The sequence below is a fragment of the Alligator mississippiensis genome, chromosome 1 (genome assembly GCF_030867095.1).
Source record: "Alligator mississippiensis isolate rAllMis1 chromosome 1, rAllMis1, whole genome shotgun sequence".
Taxonomy (NCBI): Eukaryota; Metazoa; Chordata; order Crocodylia; family Alligatoridae; genus Alligator; species Alligator mississippiensis.
In genome coordinates this window covers 38,274,118-38,292,624 of record NC_081824.1, presented here as the reverse complement: position 1 = coordinate 38,292,624, position 18,507 = coordinate 38,274,118, and the positions used below count along the sequence as shown (strand labels likewise).

The 18,507-nt window shown below is 45.2% G+C and overlaps 1 protein-coding gene across 1 annotated transcript in view; it reads left to right on the top strand.

Moving 5' to 3' along the window:
* SNTG2 (syntrophin gamma 2) overlaps positions 1-18,507 on the top strand; it is a 625,784-nt gene that overhangs the window by 509,318 nt on the left and 97,959 nt on the right. The window contains exon 12 of the mRNA XM_019492704.2: positions 10,749-10,865. Within this exon, the coding sequence (XP_019348249.1) occupies positions 10,749-10,865 (117 nt within the window). The remainder of the gene's footprint in view (positions 1-10,748; positions 10,866-18,507) is intronic.

Sequence of the window (18,507 nt, the reverse complement as noted above, 5' to 3'; positions counted from 1 at the left end):
CTTTTATCTGGGTACCCATATTTTTATATGAAAAAAATGGATACAGAATTGTACATGTGAAAGAGAGAATTTAGTTTACTGATCAACACTAGTAAAGCAAATTTAGATATCAAAATATATTAAATTTGAACCAAACCTGACCAAACTCTTTTGGAACTTTGTAGTTCCATTAACAATTATTTCAGTGTTTTTCTTTTAAAGCACATGTGCACTTCTCTGTTTGATCTGAAGCTGAAAACAGAGATTCCATCATCCATTGTTACTTTGATTATTCACACTAGCCACATCTACACAAGATGCTGACTGTGCAGTTGTTGCAGTCATTTAGTACTTGCATTCCTTAAGTACTAAATGACTGCATCCCTGCACGGTTTTCTGGTGACGTTGACTGTGTAGTAACACATTACTATTGTGCAGTATCTTCTTACTACTGCACATGATTCATGCCATACGACGCTACTGTGCAATTGTAATGAACTACTGATCAGTAGTAATGAGCTAATGTGCAGTAAGTGTGAAACAGCACCATTCCATTTTGAAATTTTGATTGAACAATGTTTCGTTTTGAATTTTGTTTTATTTCAAAAGCATTTTTCCATTTTCTTTCATCAAAACTTTTGCTGTTTCGATGCTGTTTCAAAGTTTCGCACATAGGTTATAATGGGGAAGCACAAAACTGCCTATAACTTTGTCATTTTTAGCCTGATTTGGATGAAACCTGCCAGGATGGTAGCGACGTATGAGGGCATGAAGCCTGCCAGGTTTCAAGGAGATTAGTATAGCAATTTTTGGGAAACTGCACCTCAAGGTGCTGTCAAGCAAAACTGTCACTTGTCGGCATCGATAGCCTCCTGTCATCCAGCAGGCAGATCTAGGGGCCCGCATCCCTGGGAAGGCTGTGGGGCTGCGCCAGACACCTCCCAGGGGTGTGCCCCCCAATCTGCCTGCTGGATGACAGGAGGCTGCTGCTGCCGCCTAGGACCAGTGCTGGGTGCGGGCTGTGCCCAGCGCCAGTCCCAGGGGCAGCAGCACACTTGATTTGATGTATGAACTGAGCAATTTGCATAGTCTGCCCGTGTCTCAATTTTCCCATCAGTTATTGTGAAGAACTTCAGGATTCTTGAATAACTAGCACTATAGGAAAGCAAATGATTACTGCTGTGCACAGCATAGTTGAATAGCAGTCTATAATTTTGTCTCTGGAATAGAATCTAATTGATTTTTCACTAATGGATGAGAAACCCATTGCAGGTTAATGAATTTTGCAAATTAGCAAGTAAGCAAACAGTTATGATTATAAAAATATTAAGGATCTTGTTTCTCAAAGTGTACTTTGTTCCTTGCTTTTGAACATTGACTGATCTTTTTGTTTTAATTTTTATTATTAGGATATTAGCATACTACTATAAGCACCTGAAAATGTAATTTATATTAGATTTTCACCAGTACTATGGTGTAATTTCTTAATGTAATGAAGTGTCTAAAAACTCTGTTATTTAAGCTTTACTGGTGGACAGGGTGAAGTAATATTTGGGTGAGAATTATTGAATTTCCACAACAGCTAAGTGAGAATTGGAAGGCCTACTGTATTTATTGCCTTGCTTTCTGTAACTTCATTAAAATGTTAATGTTATAGCTCAGGAGAAAAGTGTACTGAAACAACATGGACTTCTTATGTTCTTATATATTTTTAAATAAGCAAACTGATAGATACAATATATAAAATAACAAAAAATTGGAAATAATGTATGAAGCATTTCACATAGACATATTACTCTAACAATATGGGGATGTGTTATAATTTCTCTTACTGCATATTGCTTCACTTCCAAGTACTGACAACATTTACAAATTATTTTATGTTTATCTCAAAAGAATCACTTCTTTTTAAATCTCACTTTGGGACAAATCTTGAAGTTCTTATTCTTTTTTCAGGCTGATTCTCATTGATTTCAATAGAAGTTTTCCCTTTTGTGAGAACTGAAGATGGGATTTTCAAAAGTACCATGGGCCTTGTGCTCTTTAATCCTACCCCAAGTAAAAAATTAGCAGGCATATAAGTACTGGCCATTTTTATCCGGAGATTCGTATATTACTATGGTGAAGACAGATAACATTTTCAGGAGCCAGTAGGGGCCATATATTCAGCATATGCACGTAAAATTAAACTTATCAACTTCATTTGTGGGGACAGTTACATTTCTAATACCAGTTTCACAGTGAATAGCATCTCTTCTACTGGTTATATCTCACTTAGAAAGAGTTATTGAAATCTTACTTCTGCCTGAATTTCAGGATACCTTAAAACTATGTAAAACAAAATATAAAATAAATTATTTGCCTTTAGAGAAATTAATACCTTCAGAGAAAAATCTAAAAATATGTGAGATGAAGGAGAAAAGAAAACCTAACAACCTTAGAATTTGGCTAAACCAGAATAGAATACATCTATCCTTGTCTTTGATGAAAATTTACACAAAAATGTAAATTCCCTGAAACACAGAATGTGATGATGAGATGATGCAGCTCTTCATCGTGGGTAAACTCAATGTACAACAAATCACCTGGTTTCAGATAAACCCATTAACATTTTTGTCAATATATACCAGTATTTACTTTATAGGTAGATGACAATGGATTTCTAGTTCTTCAAGGTTTTGACTAGGCCATGAGTCCTGTTAGAGCAGCTTTTTATGTTCTTTCAGTACATATTCACTTATTGGCTGAACACAGCAGCTAGAGACAGAAATGGCACACAGACTGGTATAAGTGATTGGAAACTGGTTTAAACCTGTAATAGAAAAGAAGTTCAGTGCACATAGACTGGTTTCAAAATGGTCAAACTCAGTCTCAGGTAGAGCTGGGTGGATGTAGTATCAGACAGTTTTTTCCTCAGTCCTTCCAGTTATGGGTCATGAGCACAGGAGGGAGAGACAAATTAATGAAGTCGATAGAAGACTGTGGTACTGGTGCCATCAAGAAGCCTTCCACTTCTTTGACCCGCACTTCAGAGGCAGAGGCATCTATTTGTTGGGAAGGGATGGCTTCCACCTCATTCCAATGAGGAAGAAGCTCTTCTCAGCCAGAATGGTTGACAGGGCTTTAAGATAAGATCTCCATGGCTTTACACTAAGTTTGCCGGGGGATGGGCAGAAAACCACCAGTGCAAGCCCACCAAGTGACAGCTGCAGAATTAATAAGATATGCAGCACAGGGGACAAAAGTGAATTCCCAGTGGAACTTGCTCCTACCCACGCCCAGGGATGGGACTCTTCTAGGAGTGCTGGGAAGCCTAGGACCACCGATGGCAGGCTTACTTGCCTGTACACAAATGCAAGGAGCCTGGGGATCAAACAAGAGGAACTGGCCCTCCTGCTAAATAAAAATCAGTATGATCTCATAGGAATAATGGAGACCTGGTGGGACTCCACCTATGACTGGAGCACAGGTATAGATGGCTGTACCTTGTGCAGGAGGGATTGTGTTCCTAGAAAGGATGGGGGTGTAGCTCTCTATGTGAAGGAGCAGTACACTTCTCTACAAGTGGAGTTTGGCACCCAAGAAGGGCAACTTGAGACCCTTTGGGTCAGATTATGGGGGGAATGTGGTGACAGAGATATATTGGTAGGAGTCTACTACCGACCTCCTAACCTAGAAGAAGATCTTGACCATGTATTTGCAGGGGCAATGAGAGACTAAACTCGGTGCCTGGTTGTCATGGGTGACTTCAACTACCCTGATATCTCATGGAAGGAGCACTCTCCCAAATCTACCTGGTCGTGCATCTTTTCACCTACGTTGATGAAATCTACTTGTCTCAAGAAGTCTATGGGCCAACAAGAGGTAAGGAACTCCTGGATCTGGTACTGGCCTAAGTAAGCAACCTGAGAATCAAAGAGAAGCTAGGAGACAGTGATCATGAGTTGATCACTTTCTCTGTCCATCACAAAGCTGGCAAATCAATCAGCAATGCAGAAATCCTTGATTTTAGGAAAGCCGACTTTCATAAGCTCGGGAAGCTGGTTGCCAAGGCCCTGAGAAACCAGGATCTAACAGAGAGGGGAGTCCACAACGAGTGGTGACTTTTTAAGGGCACAATCCTTGAAGCACAAGGGAAGTCCATCCCAGGCTGTAGGAGAGGTAGGAAAAGGGCTGGATGACCCCCATGGCTAAATAGAGGACTCATGGACCTCCTGCATCTGAAAAAAAAAGCCTACAAGGATTCTAAATCAGGTAACATAACCAAGGAGGATTATTTTGCACTGGCCTACACCTGTAGGAAGAAACTAGGAAAGCCAAAGCCGAAACTGAACTCACATTGGCTACAGGAATCAAGGACAACAAAAAATCCTTCTTCAGATATGTGGATAATCAGAAGAAAAACAAGGTCAACATTGGACCCTTGCTAAACCAAATTGGGCAGCAAACAACCAACACCCAGGAAGCAGTTAATCTCCTTAATGATTACTTTGCATTGGTCTTCCACCAACCCAAGGGGATCACTCTGCAAAACAAGATGCAGGATTGCCAGGGTATAGGCACCTATCGTTGGTGAAGATCTTGTGGGAGGACACCTTGAGAGGCTGGACATCTACAAATCAGTTGGTCTGGACAGGATGCACCTAAGAGTGCTAAAAGAACTGACAGATATCATTTCACAGCCAATGGCGAGGATATTCAAGAATTCTTGGTGCTTGGGTGAGGTTCCTGAGAACTGCAAGAAGGCCAACATGGTGCCCATCTTCAAGAAAGGGAGGAAGGAAGAGAGAGGGAACTGCAGGCCAAACAGTTTGACCTCAATCTCTTTAAATATATTGGAAAAAATCATCAAAGAAACCATCAACAACAGGCTAATGGAATGCAACGTTCTGAAGGACAGCCAACATGGCTTCATTGTGGGTAGCTCTTGCCTGACCAACCTCACTTCCTTCTATGACCAGGTGATGCATCACCTGGACAAAGGAGAAGAGGTTGATATCATCTACTGGGTCTTCAAAAAATGTCTTTGACTTGGCCTCCCATGCAGTCCTCATGGTTAAACTTGGGAACTGTGGCCTCAACAACCTCTGATGGCTTGGGATCTGGCTCCACTGTCAGACCCAGAGAGTGATAGTCGATGGAGACATGTCAACCTGGCACATGGTACCAGTGGTGGCCCCCAGGGCTCTGTATTTGTACCAGTACTCTAATATATTTATAAATTATCTGGATTCAGGTATCAGAAGCAGACTGGCTAAATTCGCTGATGACACCAAACTGTGGGGAAGTGTGGTCACACTAGAGGATAGGCTGGTGATTCAAGCCAACCTGGGCAGGCTCACAAGTTGGGAGGATGAAACCCGATGGCATTCAACACTGAGAAATGCAAGGCACTTCACCTCAGGGGGAATCCTCCTCCCCCCACTCAGCATGCTTATAGGCTCAGCAGTGCTATGATCACTAGCACCCCGGCCAAAAGGGACTTGGGGGTCATGATTGACCATAAGATGAACATGAGCCACCAATGAGATGTTGCAGCTGGTAAAGCAAATAGAGCTCTGGCTTGCATCCATAGGTGCTTCTCAAGCAAATCTCAGGATGTCATCTTCACACTGTACTTGGCCTTGGTGAAGCTACAGCTGGAGTACTGCATCCAATTCTGGGCTCCACAATTCAAGAAAGATGTGGAGAAACTTGAGAGAGTCCAGAGGAGAGCCATGTGCATGATCAGAGGACAAGAGAACAGGCCTTATGAAGAGAAGCTAAGAGCCATGGGACTCTTCAGCCAGGAGAAGTGAAGGCTCAGGGGGGACTTGGTGGCAGCCTAAGTATATAAGGGGTATGCACCAGGAACTCAGAGAATGTCTGTTCACCAGGGCACCCCAAGGGAAGACTAGGTCTAACAGTCACAAACTCCGGAAAGATCATTTTAGGCTGGACATAACGAAAAACTTCTTTACCATCCGAATCCCCAGAGTCTGGAATAGACTCCCCACAGAAGTGGTGCAAGCACCTACTCTGGACACCTTTAAAATACATTTGAATGAGATTCTTGCTGGGTTCATTTGACCCCAGCAGACTTCCTGCCCCTTAGGCAGGGGACTGCACCCAATGATCCTACAAGGTCCCTTCCAGCCCTAATGTCTATGAAATCTATGATGTAGTATCAGACTTAACTGATTTAGTATCAGACTTAACTGACTTGAACTGGTCTATCAAACTTCTGTCCCAGATCCCATGTCAACTCAAGCTACCTCACAGTCCCCCAGCATATTGGGATGATTTGTGGTCCCCTGCAAACCACCCCTCACAGCACAGCTTGCTGAAACACGGCTAAGATTCTGCTTCTCCAGCCTAGCACCTGGATGGCCCCACCCCCGGGCTATCACAGAGCTGAGACAACAAAGCCTCTTTCTCTGTTCCCCAGCCTGCATCCTGCCTGCACTTGTCAGCCCAGTAGAAGTGGGAGGCAAGGAAAACAGAACCTCCCCTCACCCCAACCACAGCCACTGTAGCCTTGGTCTGCCATGCTGCAGGGAGCCAAGGTAAACCCGCCCCAAACCCTCTGCTCCCCTGTGTGGCCAGTAACTTAACTCTGCCATTGCCACAAGTTGGGGGATGGAGCATTTCTTCAGGCCAGGTACCTGCCCATGTACCTGGGCATGGGGGCATGGGGGCAGCCCCTTACCTCAGGGGGGTTCCCCTGACCTGGGGTCCCCCAGATTGGGGCTGCCCTACCCTGGGGAACTGAGGGGAATTACTCCCCCACCCCTTGCATGGCCAGGCTGCAGGTGGGAGGAGGGAAGCATTCCCCCAGGCCAGATGCCTGCCCATGCAGCCAGGCATGAGAACCCAGTGGGAGCCCCATGCCTCAGGCAGATTCCCCCAGCCCATCCAGGGCCCCACATCCAAGGGAGGGAGCCAATGGGAATCCCCTCTCTCCCTCCCCATTGGGGTCAGGCAGTTTGGCTCCACCACTGGTACACGTGGGAAGTGGGGAGCATTCCCCTGATCTGGGTGCCTGCAGCTGGGTGTAAGGGCACAAGGGGAGACCCATGTCTCAGGGGGTTCCTGCTGGCCCAGCCCAGGGCTCCCCAGCCCTGCCCCAGAGAGCTGAGGGGAATTCCCCACACCCCCATACAGCTGGGTGGCTTGGCTCTGCTGCAGGTGGGAGGGAGGGAGCATTCCCCCAGGACACATGTTTGGGGGGGCTTCCCCTGGCCCATGGCTGCCCCTCCCCACTGTTGCTGCCACACATAGGAGGAGGGAGCATTCTCTTTGGCTAGGTGTCTGCCCCTACAGTCAGTCATGGGGGCACACAGTAGGAGCCAAGTTGCCAGATGGATAGCGGGAAGGGGGAGGAGTGGTTTCCTCTCAGCAAGGGGTACCCCTGGGCTGGGTGATGCTGCTAGGGGAAGTCCCTTGAGGCTTCTCCCCCACATCCAGATGCCTGATTCAGGGAGGGATCAGTAGCAGGACAGGGGCTCCTCTCCTCTCCCCTGCAGGAGGACAGCAGGGGGTTGGGGGTGTGCACTGGGAAGACAATCAGGGATGGCTCCTGCTTGGCTGGGCTGGATTGGCAATGGCTGGCAGGCAGGCCCAAGGGCCCCCCTGCCTTCTGGCCTCAATCAGTGCAGGCCTCCACCTGCCTTTCCGAGGTGAAAGTTGAACGTGAATTCAGTTCACTATTGGTTCAATCTTCACAGCTGAGAGAAACCTGAAAAAAATGGCTCAATTCCACCTGAGCCTTTTTGACTATTTGTACTTAGCCAGGAACTTCAGCGTATACTGAAGTATATACTGCAGGGGTTTATATCAGTGGCATTTTTTTGGAAGCTCCAGAAATATTCAGGTTCAATTAAGGGAAAAAATATTTGGCCAGCTGCATCTTGTTATATCAGAATAAACTGATCTATCCCAAACCTTTATTAGCTATTTCCCATTCATGTTCACACATGTCTGATGAAGATCCTTGTTGGAGCAGAGTCAATATGGTTCAGCTACATAGGTTAGGGGCCAAGAGTCTATGCACTATGGTTCATGCCTCTGTGGGCACCCAAAAGCTAGTTGTACAGAGGATGGCCAAGGGCAACAGGAGGGGCTGAGGAAGGTGAAGATACAGATTTGATGGATTAAAATTCAAGGTCACTCATCTGAACTTTGTTAACTCAAACATAAGACAATATTTTTTTCCCCCAATTAGCATGGGGAAAAAAAGCCCCTCACCTTATATTTGCATACCAGCAAACCCCTCCCCCCCTTTTTCCCTCCCCCTCATTAAAAACATTGTCTAGCATTAAACTGCTGCTAGAAGTAGCATGTACTATGAAGTTGATTGACTGCAGTTCAGGCTGAACATGCTCATAAGCCTAAATCAGTACAGTCCATCTGAATGAAATATACTGCCCATTGTGCTCAGTCCCCCTTAGCACCAACTGTTTTTAAAGTCATCGTGAACCACTACATCAAATACATTTCTACTTCCTCTTGACTCCCACAGCTGAGCTGCACCTTTATTTTCCATTTCCAATTATTTCTGTTTCTTTACCAGCCATAAATGTCTGGCAAACATCTCCAAATTTCTATGTAGCTGAAAGACTCTATCGCCCCCTCTCTTTGCTATGAGATTACTGTGGCTGTGGGCTGTCCCCACATGCAGGGGTATGTAGTTGCTGCAGCAAAAAAAGCAGTAGCAAAAATTTGCACCTGTGCTGGCCCTAGCAGCCTTACCTGGGGCCTTGGGGACCTCCACGGACAGCAGCAGTGGTTATCTGGCCACTCAGAGCCTGGCTAGCAGCCAGAGCATGGCTCTGGCCACCAAGGCTCCATTTCTGGTGGTGCACATTTTTTTCTCAAAAGTGCAGATTTTGTTAGCAGCAAATATTTGTGTTTTTTCTTACACTGGGATCTCCCTGTGTCAAAAAATCCCACCATGCTGCAAGTTAGCAGCACGGTAAATGTGCGTACTTGCACTGAGTGCAGTTTGTGGTGCCTCAAACAGATTTGAGGTGTGTCAAACCACATGTGTGCACTTCTTGGGATGCGCCCTAAGGGGTGGAGATGGGCCAGGCAGTCCTGTACCTCATAGAATCATAGAATCATAGAAGTAGGGTCAGAAGGGACCTTGCAGATCTTCAGGTCTGACCCCCTGCCTGGGCAGGAGGAAAACTGGGCTCAAATGACCCCAGCCAGGTAGGCATCAAGCCGCTTCTTAAAGACCCCCAGGGTAGGAGCCAGCACCACTTCCCTTGGAAGTTGGTTCCAGATCCTAGCCGCCCTAACTGTGAAGTAGTTCTTACGGATGTCTAATCTAAACCTACTCTCCAACAACTTGTGGTTGTTATTCCTTGTTATTCTAGGGGGCGCTAGGGGAAACAAGGTCTCCCCCAAACCCTTCTGGTCCCCCCTAGTGAGTTTATAGGCAGTCACCAGGTCCCCCCTCAGCCTTCTCTTGTGAAGGCTGAACAGGTTCAGGTCCCATAACCTCTCATTGTAGGGTCTGCCCTGCTGTCCCCGGATCATGTGGGTGGCCCTCCTCTGGACCCTCTCAATGTTGTCCACATCTCTCTTGAAGTGGGGTGCCCAGAACTGGACACAGTACTCCAGCTGTGGCCTGACCAGTGTTGCGTAGAGGGGGAGGATCACCTCCTTCGACCTACTTGAGATGCACCTGTGGATGCACGATAAGGTCCGGTTAGCCCTGCCGACCGTGACCTCGCATTGTCGACCCATGTTCATCTTGGACTCAATAATGACTCATCTGCATATGACCTCATCTGCATATAAAATTTTGGAGGGTCCTAGGACTTCTGACCAGAGCATCCAGTTCCAGTCATGAATGGGGGCTAATTAACACATGGGCTATCTGGATTGCACACACATACTGAGCAGTGATGGACTGTAGGGTCACCATGGCTTGAAATACTGTTGAATCTGGATGGGGACAGCCCAGTGAACTGTATGATGTCATGAGCCTTTTTACTTTGAACTAATAGCATGTATATTTTGTACTCTGTAGGTACAAAAGTGCTTCTCAAAAGTGTGTTTATGGTTTTTGTGTGTTTGTGCCAAAACCTGCAGCAGTTTACAACAAGTTAAAATGCATCAATTCTAGATGAACTTACCCACAGTCATTTGCAAATATACAGGTTACCATGGGTATGTTTATTTCAAAGTCAGTGTTTTTTTGGTCCCTTGCATTTCAGATTAACAAGGTGGGGAAGGGAGCAGGTCAGGCAAGCAGGCAAACTGCTTCAGTTCTGACTCTGGCCATGAGTTTGGCTCAAGGCCTGAGTCAGATCTATAGCAGTCTCCTTTCCCCACCCCTGCTTGCTCTCTGCAGCTTCTGCCCTCCCCTCTGTCCCTTCCCCCCTCCCCCTTACTGTCACATACAGCTCACTCTTTCTACATTGTCCTCAGGGAGGGCGCAGAACCTAAGTAGGGTCTGATAGTAAATGTGGCAGGAAGGTTGCATGGAGAATAAATTGGCCAAGGGGCTGAGGACAAGGGATCTGACCCAATCCCCCCGCCTCCCACCCCCACTATTTTCCCTGCTGTAGCACTGGGAAGGGAACATATTCAAGACAACCCTCCAATAATTTGATTCTACACCTGGAAAAATATAACAAATTTATATTTTTTTTCTTGTAGAGATTTAACAACTGGGGGTTTGTCTTATATACAGGGTCATCTTATGTTGAAGTAAATATGATATATATTGTGCTGCTGTTGAAGACTGAATTTTAATTATCACTGCTTTTGCCCTACAGATCATACATATGGGATGGGTGAATGAGAGACTTGATGGAACTGATTCATCTCAGATATACAAATTCAAGTTCCTGGCACTGAAAGGTTCATCCTTCTACATTTTCAGCAGTCCACCAGTAAGAAGTCAATTATAATTTTTGTCTTTTTTTTTTTTGAAGAAACTGCTTTTAATATCACTGGACAGTAATTATTTCCTATTAATTAAAGCTGTTGACTGAGATTCTTAAAAAAAAAAAAAAAAAAAACCTGAGGAAATTAGTCATATGCATGCCACAAATTCCATTAAATTTAAGTAGGATTAAGATATCTAACTGTTAAGCATTTTTTTGAAAATTACTTACATAAAAGTTTGTGGGAACTGGGTAGTTCAGAATATTGTTAATGGGCACATTCCTTTTGTGTGAAAGAACTGGTTCAAATTCCTCTCAGGTGGATTGTGACCAAATTTTACTCTTTCACACTGAGAATCTAATGTGAAATGATTTGCTAGTTAGTCTAGCTCTCTTCAGAAGGATGTTAACATTAGTACTAACTGGCAGTACAGACTGCCATGCGTAGACCCTGAGATGGTGCAGAATCACTTGGAGGAACTGGATGCCTTTAAGTCAGCAAGCCCGGATGAGCTCCATCCGAGGGTACTGAAGGCACTGGCTGACGTCATTGCACAGCCACTGGCAGTAATATTTGAACACTCGTGGCGCATGGGCCAGGTCCTGGAGGACTGGAAAAGGGCCAATGTGGTCCCCATTTTCAAGAAGGGGAGGAAGGAGGACCCAGGCAACTATAGGCCAGTCAGTCTCGCCTCCATCCTAGGCAAAGTCTTCGAAAAAATTGTCAAGGCTCACATTTGCGAGAGCCCGGCAGGACAAATTATGCTGAGGGGAAACCAGCACAGGTTCGTAGCAGGTAGATCATGCATGACTAATCTAGTCTCTTTTTATGACCAGGTTACAAAACGCCTGGACACAGGAGTAGGGGTTGATGTTATATTCTTAGACTTCTGGAAGGCCTTCGATATGGTATCCCACACCATACTGGTAAACAAGTTAAGAGGCTGTGACTTAGATGACTACACAGTCTGGTGGGTGGCGAATTGGCTAGAGGGTCACACCCAGAGCGTCGTAGTGGATGAGTCGGTCTCGACCTGGAAGGGTGTGAGCAGTGGGGTCCCGTAGGGCTCGGTCCTTGGACCGATACTCTTCAATATCTTCATCAGTGACTTCGACGAGGGAGTGAAGTGTACTCTGTCCAAGTTTGCGGATGACACAAAACTGTGGGCAGAAGTGGACACACCGGAGGGCAGGGAACAACTACAAGCAGACCTGGACAGGTTGGACATATGGGCAGAAAACAACAGAATGCAATTCAACAAGGATAAATGCAAAGTGCTGCACCTAGGGAGGAAAAATGTCCAGCATACCTACTGCCTAGGAAATGACCTGCTTGGTGGAATGGAAGCGGAAAGGGATCTTGGAGTCCTAGTGGACTCCAAGATGAACATGAGTCGGCAGTGTGACGAAACCATCAGAAAAGCTAATGGCACTTCATCGTGCATCAGCAGATGCATGATGAACAGATCCAAGGAGGTGATACTTACCCTCTATTGGGCACTGGTCAGATCGCAATTGGAATACTGCATGCAGTTTTGGGCGCCACACTTCAAGAGGGATGTGGATAACCTGGAGAGGGTCCAGAGAAGGGCCGCTCATATGGTTAAGGGCTTGCAGGTCAAGCCCTATGAGGACAGACTGGGGCACCTGGACCTCTTCAGCCTCCGCAAGAGAAGGTTGAGAGGCGACCTTGTGGCTGCCTATAAGTTCATCACGGGGGCACAGAAGGGAATTGGTGAGGTTTGATTCACCAAGGCGCCCCCGGGGGTTACAAGAAATAATGGCCACAAGCTAGCAGAGAGCAGATTTAGACTGGACATTAGGAAGAACTTCTTCACAGTTCGAGTGGCCAGGGTCTGGAACGGGCTCCCAAGGGAGGTGGTGCTCTCCCCTACCCTGGGGGTCTTCAAGAGGAGGTTAGATAAGCATCTAGCTGGGGTCATCTGAACCCAGCACTCTTTCCTGCCTATGCAGGGGGTCGGACTCGATGATCTATTGAGGTCCCTTCTGACCCTAGCATCTATGAATCTATGAATCAATAGTTGAAAATTTTGCATGCATGTCGTGGATTGAATTATAACCAAGAACTATCACCACTAAAGGTGGATGTTCTTTAAGGGTTACAGCATGCTGCCAAGATAAATTTGTGCCACTATTGCCAGAGTTGTAAACAAAACACCCATATCTCCATAAAAGATTCATTGAATACCTTTTAAAAACACTAAAAGTTCCCTTAAAGAAACAAATCAAAATGAGAAAAAGAGTTCTAAAAATCTCAAAAACAAGTTGTGCTCTAGCCTGGGAGCAGCAGACCACAACAACAGCTGCAGCTGATCAGTGACAGCCTTCTGAGTCTTCCTTTCCTTAAAGAAGGAAGGCAGGCAGTCATTGATAAGGCTCATTAACAGGTTCTTTTGGGAGGAGGGGGACCAAAAGAACAGCCACTTTCATCCACTGGCTCGAGAGCACACCTTTGTGGTGACTGTCATGCTAAGAGGAAGATATACTTCCATGACACTATTTTTGTAGTGCTAGAAAGTGTCCAGGACCCCAAGGAATTGGTAGTCTGAAAATGTTTTAAAGTATTAAAAACAGAATTAAATGCACCTGCAAAAAAACTAGCCAACTTAAGTGTCCAAAGAAGTTAACAGCAACACTTCCATTGCTTTCAGCTGAAGGAGGAGCAAACCTTGCCTTATTAAGTGTGAATCCCGTTAACTGTGAAGTGAGAGACAGCAAGTATAAATTATGAATTGTACACAGAAGTAATCAATGACACAGCATACCTTTTACATATTAACATTCCAAAGCAAATACTCCTGTTGTGTTGACTCAGAAATGGCCACATAACAATGCCTTTTTTAATTTGGTAGTGTTGGAGAAATGTTGAAATTAGGGAAAGCCACATGTGAAAAGCGTCGTCCCCCCAAAAAATCCTCTTTACCTCTGGAAGGCAAGCTAGAGAACTACATTTTTATTCAATTATCTCCATCCAGTTAAAAACCAAATCAAAAACAAAATGCAAATATTAAACCAATAAATAATATGACATGCGAATATATTTTTTAAGCTTAATTATGGCTTTAAACCCTGTTCTTGAAGGAGAGTCTTTCATGTAATTAAAACTATACATCTACATGATGCTAACTGAGGCTAAACTACTTAATTTCTCAAAATTCAGCTCTCTGCAAGTAGGAGACAAATGATAATATATTAGGGCTGTGAGAAACTTTGGTAGCCAATTAGATTCAGAGGAGATTTGGCCTGATCTGGCAGCTGAACCTCCCAATCAGAATCAAATTAAAAGGTCCATATCTAATTGGAAGCCTCTGAACTGATTCAGAGAGATTCAAAGAGATTCAGAGATTCTGTGAGGGAAAGGTAGGCATGATCTCCACCCTGGCTGCTCCAGATGTCCGAGGTGAAGTGCAAGGCCACCTGTGGACCTACGTTCTGCAGCTCCTCCCTCAAATACTCCCTGCATGCCTCATACAGGGAGGGCACCACCCTTCTGCTAAAGGTGGTGCATGCAAGCACTTGGTACAATGGGGCCATGAGCACCATAAGCCACCTGAACCCTGGAAGCTCAACAAAGGATAAGGGCTGGCCATCCAGAGAAAGTATCTCCCCAATGCTCCAGGAGACTTCACTTGCCTTTGGAACTCACCCCGCTTTGTCTCTGCCTTTCCCTCACTGGTCCAGAGTGGCCTGCCTCTGCTTCTTGGGGATGGAGGCTTTGGAGTGAGAGGGGGACTTCTTTTTCAGCATGCTCCCAATAATGTCAAGCTGAGAAGGAACAGGGGCAAGGGGGTGCTGCTTCCTGAGATGCAGCAGCATTGCCATGGTGGTGAAGAGCAGCCGGGGTGGAGATCATGCCTACCTTTCCCTCACAGGACACTGGTATGATCAGTTAGGGTGTGGGTGAGCTCTCCTTCAAGTGGAGGTGATGGATGAGTCCCACACAGCAAGGGAGATCACAGTGGCCATGAACAGCATGGTGCAGGGGTGGCTCGTTGGGCAGGGCAAGCTCATCCATGGCTTCATGGTCACTGACAACAGAGCCAATATGGTCAAGGCAATGCGTGATGCCAACTTTGTTGGCATCCTCTGTGTGGCACACAAGTTCCACCTCATAGTCAGGGACACCATGGAGGGGGACAGGGCTGCTGGTGATGGCACCGTCACTACCAGCCATCTCATTTCAAAATGCAGGAAGGTGGCAGGCTACTTCCACTGGAGCATCAAGGTGGGGGCAAGATGCTGCGGGAAAAACAGGCAAAGCTGAGCATCCCACAATACAAAATCATGCAGGATGTAGAGACTCAGTGGAACTCCACATACCCGGTGCTCAAAAGGCTGGTTGAGCTACAGAAGGCCATCCATGAGATGGCCTTGCTCGGGGAGATTGGGATCAGTGGCCCCCTTAACAAAACAGAGTGGCATACCATCTTTCAGATCTTGGTGGTCCTCAAGCCATTCCTCGAGGTCACCAAGAACCTCAGTGCTGGCAATGCCTTCCTTAGCCAGGTGATCCTCATAGTGAAGGAGCTTGATAATGAAATGGAGAAGTTCCAGGGGGTTGTTGTTCCTGGCTGGAGCAAGTCGCTTTCACCAGAGCTGCAGGCACTGGTGAAGCAGCTGAAAGAGCATCAAAAAATGGTTGGATCTGTTGCGGTCCAGTACAGTCCACATGCTGGTGGGCATGTGAACCCAAGGGTGAAGGGGAGCATTTGCAGCAGCAAAACCCTCAATCATTGGATGGAGGTGCTGGTGAACAGTCAGGGAGGCAGAAGGGCAGAAGCGTGGGGTTGTGGAAGAGGGGGATCTACTTTCCCATGCCAGCAGTCCAACCACGAGCCAATCTCCTCCACCACAGCCGCTGCCACTGTGGGTCAATGGCATGGCTTCAGTGTTAGGGTCCAGAGGCATTGGGCAGGTAGTGTGGAGGCCTCGGTGGCTACCTATCTTGCGGAGGACGTGGAGCTGCTACACTGTGACCCCTTGGTCTATTGGGCAACCCACAGCCAGGCGTGGCAGGCTCTTGCCACGGTTGCCTGGGAACACCTGTCCTGTCCACTGACCAAGGAAGTGTTCAGCATTGCTGTGGATGTTGTGACACCCCACCACACCCTCTTGGATCGTGCTTTGGTGGAGCAGCTGGTGTTCCTGAAGGTGAACCTCCCACTGCTGGGGTTCCCCAAGCTCCATGTGTAGATGGAGTGAGTGCTACCCTCCTCACTCTGCACCTATTTGCTTTTTTTATTTGCTTTCAGAACCTTGAGGTTCACTTTCACAGAAACTCCTGCACCACTCTGTCTGAAACCTGGCAGGCCTCATGCATGTATGAGGGGCTACCATCCATGCTATTTTCATCCCACTCTGCCTTAACACACACAAGTGATATGAGGTTTGCTTTCAACAGTTTGAGGTGCACTTTCACAGAAACCTCTGCCCCTATCTCCTTGAAACTTGGCAGGTTTCATGCCCTCAGAAGGGGCTACCATCCCTGCTACTTTCATTTAAATCTGCAAACAAATGACAAAGTTATAGGTATTTTAGTGATTCCCCATTATAGTCTATTGCCGAATCTCTGAATCTAAATCAGCCAAATTGAATTGGGACAGTGTTTTGAATCACCAATCGAATCACTATCCCTCTGAATCAGCCAAATCTGAATCTGAAGCGAATACTTGCTGCTTCACACAGGCCTATAATATATGTATTGTAGCATTTTTCAAATCTGATCTCAATAGTATCCATTTCACTACATTGTTGCTGCAAAAACATCTATAGAAGTAGTGGACCTTGTGAAAAAATTACTAGGTTAAAATGAATGTCATGATCAGGCCCACTGATAAATATACTCCGAGTGAGGATGATATAAATCACTAAACAGATCAATTCTAATGCTGAATTACCAGTTTTCAGTTAGTCTCAAATACTGGAAGAATCAGAACTCAGGCATCGAAACGGGGCCACATTTTGCAGCCAGCCTCTATAACAGGATCTTACGGAAGGGACTGTAGGGCTGAAAGGGACCTCATGAGGTCATCTAGCCCAACCCCCTGCTCAAGCCAGGAGCATCCCTGATTAGACATTCTGTCTAACCTGCTCTTGAAAACTTCCAGGCATGGAGATTCCACAATTTTTAGGTAGCCTGTTGCAATATGTGACCTCCCCTTCTCCCTACCCAGAGTCAGAAAGTTCCTCCTAAATTCCAGTCTAAATTTCCCCTGCAGAAGTTTGCAGCCGTTGTTCCTAGTCCTGTCTCTTATGATCACAGAAAAAAATCTTCTCCATTCTCTCTGTAGTTGCTCTTCAGATATTTGAAGACTGTTACCAAATGTCCCCTCAGTCATCTCTTCTCCAAACTAAATAATATTTATTCATGCAGCCTTTCCTCATAAGTCTTGTCTCTAGGCCCCTAATTATTTTTGTTCACTGGACTGCACTCTTTCAAAACTGTCCACATCCCTCTTCAAGTGTGGGACTTAAAATTGGACAATGGGCCCAAAAAAAGGTGACTATGTGGAATTGGGCAGTGGATCCACAAAAAGTAACTTTGTGGAATTGATATGCACTTTTAACCTAGGACAGGACTGTAATAATTATTATAAAAATATATCTAATAAAGCATTATTTGTTTTTTCCCTACATAAAATGAAAACCTTGTGTGTAACATTGTAATTTCCTACAATGAAAGAATAGTTATAACACAAACAAATTTATCATTTTGATTAGTTTCCTTGATTTTTAAAATGGTGCTTTTTCATAATGTTCTGTTTCAGTCATGTTTCTATTATGCTGCCTAACACCATGAATCTGCCAGAAGGAAAAACAGTATATTAATAAATTATGTTACATTGTTTATTTGGCTAAACATACAAATTAGATTGGCTATATGGTAATATATATATATATTGTCAGTCATAATGGTCCTGTCCATAGTATTCTGAGCCAGTTATATAAAAAATGTTCCCTGTAGTTTTTAGTCTTGTCCTAGTACTTTGTGTAAAAGGAAAATGTTTGCTTGTGAACTCAGCTGACATTTCCCATCACAATAAACAGTATTCAAACCAGTAATGGGCAAAACTCCAAGAAAATGCTTCATAAAGGTTCAGGTCCTATGGTTATTAACAATGGAAGAAGTTCATTTATTGAACAATTATATTTTGAAATGGTTTTACAAATGTCACTTAGATCATCATCCTGGCAAGAATATGTCAGAAAAATCTTTTGATTGTGGGAAAAAGTCAGTATGTTCATGAAAGTAATATTCAAAGTTTTTTAGCTGAGTTTCTGCACTGTTTATTTTGATTTGTTAAACCCATTAAAGCTAAAGCTTTATCTATAATTCAGAAGGTGTGTGAAGCTTTCAAGAGGCACCCTCCATGAAAAAGAAAAATTCTATTAATTGATTATATGTTGCCCATGCAGCCAAACCATTAAATACCTGAAAGCTTTGATCAATCATACAATCATAGAAAATGAGGGTTGGAAGGAACCTCAGTGGATCATCTAGTCCAACCCCCAGCCCAAAGCAGGACCAGCCCCAACTAGATCATTGCAGCCAAAGCTTTGTCTATCCAGGTCTTAAAAACCTCCAAGGATAGAGATTCCACAACCCCTCTGGGTACCTTGTTCCAGT